The 5,959-nt window shown below is 37.0% G+C and overlaps 1 protein-coding gene across 1 annotated transcript; it reads left to right on the top strand.

Moving 5' to 3' along the window:
• Positions 1-5,231: 5,231 nt before the first annotated feature.
• LOC138894191 (uncharacterized) lies at positions 5,232-5,675 on the top strand. Its single transcript, XM_070178872.1, has one exon. It carries the CDS (start codon positions 5,232-5,234, stop codon positions 5,673-5,675), a length of 444 nt encoding a protein of 147 aa, XP_070034973.1.
• Positions 5,676-5,959: the final 284 nt, after the last annotated feature.

Raw genomic sequence — 5,959 nt, 5'->3', positions numbered from 1 at the left:
AAACCCATTCAATTACGAGTCCGTCCATACCAATTTTCTCAAATTCCGATAACAACTCGACCTCCAAATCTAAAATTTTCGTTCTTCAAAAGTTATGCAAAAATCTTGATTTTTTCCATTTAAATCCGAAATAAATGATGAATATAACCATGGATTTATGAAATATAATCACTTTTGGATATAGGACACTTACTCAAGTTGAAATCATGAAAAATCCCTTTGGAATCGCCCAAATCCGAGACTCAAAATTCAAAAATGAGTAAAAATTGCTAACTCACATTTTTAAGCATTCTGCCCAGGCAAGTCGCATTTGTGAAATGCGACTTTGCCTGATTTTTGGGCAAATATAAACTGCTACCAGCTTTCATTCAATCGAACATAACGTTTTGTACAATTGTCCAAATGATGAATTGTTTAACTTTATGAAAACTAGAATCAAAGGGCTACAACTTTCATGTTTTGATAATTTACAGATTCCTTATAGATTTCGAGATATAAGCTTCCAAAGTCAGCTATGCTATTGCACCCGTTGCTGTCCAAAAACAGCTTCTGCTGCAGAAAGATTCTAGCAGCTCCTTTTGCCCGAAATCCATTCCGTTAACCTTCCGAAATCCACCCGAGGCCATCGGGACCTTAACCAAATATAGCAACATGTTCCAAAAGGCAATACAAACTTAGTTGAGGCTTCAAACCATGCCAAACAACATCGAAATTACGAATCGCGCATCGAATCGAATTATGAGTTTTCAAATCTTCCAACTTCTATATTTTGCGCCGAAATGTATCAAATCAATTTCGACTGACTTCAAATTTTGCACACAAGTGATAAATGACATAACGGATCTATGAAAATTTTGAGAACTAAATTCCGACTCTGATATCAAAAAGTCAACTCCCCGATCAAACTTCCCAAAAATTCAACTTTCGCCATTTCAAGCCTAATTCCTCTACCGACCTCCATATCGGTTTTGATTTTAAGGTATTTCGGAGTTAGCTTGGAAGCATGAATTTCATGCTGGAAGCTTAAGTTGAAATAATTGACTGGATGTTGACTTATATGTAAACGACCTCAGAATATAGTTTTGATGATTCCAATAACTCTGTATGGTGATTTTGGACTTAGGAGCGTGTCCGAAAATTAAATCATCTCCTTTAAGCAACTTCTCAACCTCCTAGTACTTGAACCACCGAAATACTTCCCGTCATGTCTTCCCTCATACATTGCTGCCCAACTGTTGCATCGAATCAAAATGCATCTATGTCGAACCTGAACCAATAAAATGTTACAGACTCTAAGCCTCTTCGAAGATCATCTTTCTCGAGCCATCAACATTAGAAATGCCCATTCGCAACCACAATTACTACACAATCACTTACTCTTCTTGAGTCCAAACTCATTGATAAGACATGAGAATTTAATTTGTCCCGCAATTTAACAATGTGAAAGATCCTTCAATACACTTACAACTCGAGACTATACGTCAAATCAAGTCAGAAATCAAGTACCCAATAGCAAACTCTTGAGTCATAAGCAAACTTTATTCGTCACATTCAACCCATCTGACACATGCCACATTCACATCATACTCATCATATAGTCACTTCCACCGCTCATCGAGCCATAAATTCCACTTGTAGGGACATTACCGGACATATGAATCAAAATGTACACGTTACAACTGAAGCTACCGAGCTTAAGTTGCAGTCTAACCCTGACCTCAACTCCTCCAAACTGGCCCATCACCTAAAGACAAAATACACATCTCGAACCTCGTTTATGGAATCACAAGCCAGCGATGCCCAGCTGAGACTGAGCGTTCACATACGCACACGAATGCGTGGAAGGAATTCAAAGAGTTATGTTTCAAGCTGAATCAATTCCGCACGATAAAATATGAGAAAGTGAAATTTTCCTAAGGTTTCGGCAGCCTCTCGAAGATAAGAACAAAAGTCTCCATACCGATCCGCAAGACTCTACTAAACCTGCTCATAACTCGTGAGACCTATGTCACCTAAAGCTCTGATACTAACTTGTCACGACTCAAAAACCTAACTCGTCGTGATGGCTCCTATCTCAATACTAGGAAAGCTGACAATCTCAATAAACCACATATATTTTAAATTTGAAAATATAATGATTAAACTCAGTGGAAGAAATCTCACAAGTACAAATATAAATACTCCCAAAACCCGGTATCACTGAGTACATGAGCATCTAATATGAAGACAAGTCTGGAAAATACGGTCTACAATAGGTTGAGAACAAATATAGTAAACAAGGAGATAGGGAAGGAGAGACAAGGTCTGCGAAACATGGCAACTACCTCTAAATCTCCTAAAAATCAACTGCGCAAAAGAATAAACACCCGCTATGTCCGGGAATACCTAGATCTGCACACGAAGTGTAGGGTGTAGTATGAGTACAACTAACTCAACAAGTAATAATAATAAATAAGGAACTGAGGATAGTGACGATCTACATAGTTACAGTTTCATTTTTAGTACTTCCAACAGAGAGTAGACATACTTTCAATTCCAGTAGTTTAAGTCAAATCAGTTTTATACAGTTCAAGTTCATGTAATCCGGATATAAAATCTTTTAGAGAATTTCACAACAGTGACAGATAGCAACTAAGTGCAACAACAAATGAAAAGTAAGTACAGCCTCTCAAGGCAACAATTGCTCAACTCGTCACAATAGCTCAACCACTCGGCTCTCAGCCCTCAGCAAACTCAATGGGTACCCACGCTCACTGGGGATGTACAGACTCCTGAGGGGCTCCTACAGCCCAAGCGCTATAATCTGCACGGATAACTCACGAGCCATAGTATAAATATCTAGATCCGCACGGATAACTAACGTGCTATAGTATAATATCTGGATCCGCATAGACAACTCACGTGCTATAGTATAATATCTAGATCCGCACAGACAACTCACGTGTTGCACGGACAACTCAGGTACTACACAGACAACTCGCGTGCTATAGTATAATATAAGGATCCGCACGGACAACTCATGTGCTGCATGGACAACTCACATGCTATAGTATAATATCTCACAATCAGGATCTCAGCCTCATTCAGTCATAAATCTCTCCCGTCTCTCGGGCTCTTTATAATCATGAAATCAGCCCAAATAACAATGATATGATGCATCAATAATGAACAATAGATACTGAGATAAAATAATAAGTAAACTGTGACTGAGTACAAAACAATAATTTAGCAGATAATTCAACATGTATATGACATCTGTGGGTCCCTACAGTGCCAACACATATTCTAAACAATATCTCTAACATGATTTACAGTCAAATTTCTGCAACACACAGAGAGCATATAGCTAACAACAAGTTATTCAACTTTACAGTTTCACGGGATGGACCGAGACACAAACCCCTCGGTGAACGGCCACACGTCCGTTACCTAGCATGTGCGTCACCTCAAAAATAATCTCATGAAAGAAAAATCCGGGGTTTCATACCCTTAGGATCAGATTTAAAATTGTTACTTACCTCAAACCATGAAATTCTTATTCCGCTAAGCCTTTGCCTCGTGAATTGGCCTCCAAACGCCTCGAATCTAGCCACAATAATTCGATTCAGTCAATAAAATTTATTGGAATTAATTCCATAAGAAAATACAAATTTTCCATAAAAATCCGAAATTTAACTCAAAAATCGCTCATGGGGCCCACGTCTCGAAATCTGATGAAACACACAAAATCCAACAACCCATTCAATTACGAGTCCACCCATACCAATTTTATCAAATTCTGATAACAACTCGACCTCCAAATCTAATATTTTCGTTCTTGAAAAGTTTTGCAAGAATCTTTTTTTTTCATTTAAATCTAAAATAAATGATGAATATAACAACAGATTTATGAAATATAATTACTTTTGGATATAGGACACTTACCCAAGTTGTAGTCGTGAAAAATCCCTTTGGAATCACCCAAATCTGAGACTCAAAACTCAAAAATGAGTAAAAATGGCTAACTCCCGTTTTTAAGCATTCTGCCCAGGCAAGTCGCATGTGTGAAATGCGACTTTGCCTGATTTTCGGGCAAATATAAACTGCTACTAGCTTTCATTCAGTCGACCATAACTTTCTATACAATTGTCCAAATGATGAATGGTTTAACTTTCTGAAAACTAGAATCAAAGGGCTACAACTTTTATGTTTTTATAATTTCCAGATTCCTATATAGATTTCGTGATATAAGCTTCCAAAGTCGGCTCCACACATCAGAAATTTCTGGCAAAATAGAAATTTATGGCAAAACAGAAATTTCTGGCAAAACTACTTTACCAGTCTTCATTCAGTCGACCATAACTTTTTGTGCAAATGTCTAAATGATTAATGGTTTAACTTTTGAGAAACTAGAATCAAAGGGATACAACTTTTATGTTTTGAAACTTTTAGATTCCTTATAGATTTCGAGATATAAGCTTCCAAAGTCAGATATGCGATTGCACCAATTGCTGTTCAAAAACAGCTTCTGCAGCATAAAAGTTCCAGCAGCTCTTTTTGTCGGAAATCCATTCCGTTAACCTTTAGAAATCCACCCGAGGCCCTCGGGACCTTAACCAAATATACCAATATATCCCAAAATACAATACAAACTTAGTTGAGGCTTCAAACCATGCCAAACAATGCCGAAATTATAAATCGCGCATCGAATCGAATTATGAGTTTTCAAATCTTCCAACTTCTATATTTTGCACCGAAACGTATCAAATCAATTCTGATTGACCTCAAATTTTGTACATAAGTCATAAATGACATAACGGATCTATAAAATTTTCAGAACTGAATTCTGACTCCGATATCAAAAAGTTAATTCCCCGGTCAAACTTCCCCAAAAATTCAACTTTCGCCATTTCAAGCCTAATTCCTCTACCGACCTCTAAATAATTTTTTAGACACGCTCCTAAGTCCAAAATCACCATACGGATCTATTGGAATTATCAAAACTTTATTCCGGGGTCATTTACATATAAGTCAACATCCGATCAACTATTTCAACTTAAGCTTCCAACATGAAATTCATTCTTCCAAGCTAACTCCGAAATACCTTAAAATCAAAACCAACAATTTACACAAGTCATAATACCTCGTAGGAAGTTATTCAAGACTTCAAATAGTTTAAAGGAGCGTAAATGCTCAAAACGACCGGTCTAATCGTTACAAGTCAATACTATAGCCATTAGAAAGAAAGAATGATGGTTTATGTTCAATCACTAGATTATCTAGCCTGGCTAGTTATTCAGAATGGACCTAGACCTATTCCGAACAATAGTGATGGAAGGAAGCTTGAAAAGGGGGCATCCATATTTGACTACACTAAAGAACAGTTGGATATTATGCAAACAAACGCTAGAGCAACCAAGATGCTCTATTGTGCGACTAGTGAAGAAGAATATAAGAATATATCCACTTGTGAGATTGCTAAAAATACATGGGACAGATTGAAAAATATCCATAGGGACACCAACAAAGTTAAGGAAATTAAATCCAAGTCAACTCTTGAAGAATATGAATTTGGTGAAAATCGAGAAGACTTGGCCGTGATACCTAGGACGAAAAAAAAGAAGATTAGAAAGAAGCAACATAGAAAATCTCAATCCATCCAGAATCATCAAAAGAACTGCAAGAATGAGGTTTAACAACAAGAGAACATATGCTGCTATGAATGTAGTAAACCTGGACATATGAAACTAAAATGTCCTTACTTCAAGAAGAAGTATCATATAATCTCAACTTGGAGCGACGAGAATGAACCTAAAGAAGGAAACGATCACAAAAGAATGGAGAACCTATGGTTCATGGCAATTGGAGAAATTGACAAGGTATGTTCTACTACTATTACGTATTGTGATAAATGTGATGAATTACAGAAAAATATTGAATTGGTTCTCAACGACCTTGAGAAAGTGCTTAAGGAATATAA

The sequence above is a fragment of the Nicotiana tomentosiformis genome, chromosome 6 (assembly GCF_000390325.3).
Source record: "Nicotiana tomentosiformis chromosome 6, ASM39032v3, whole genome shotgun sequence".
NCBI classification, from domain to species: Eukaryota; Viridiplantae; Streptophyta; class Magnoliopsida; order Solanales; family Solanaceae; genus Nicotiana; species Nicotiana tomentosiformis.
This window is presented reverse-complemented; position numbering and strand designations above follow the sequence as displayed.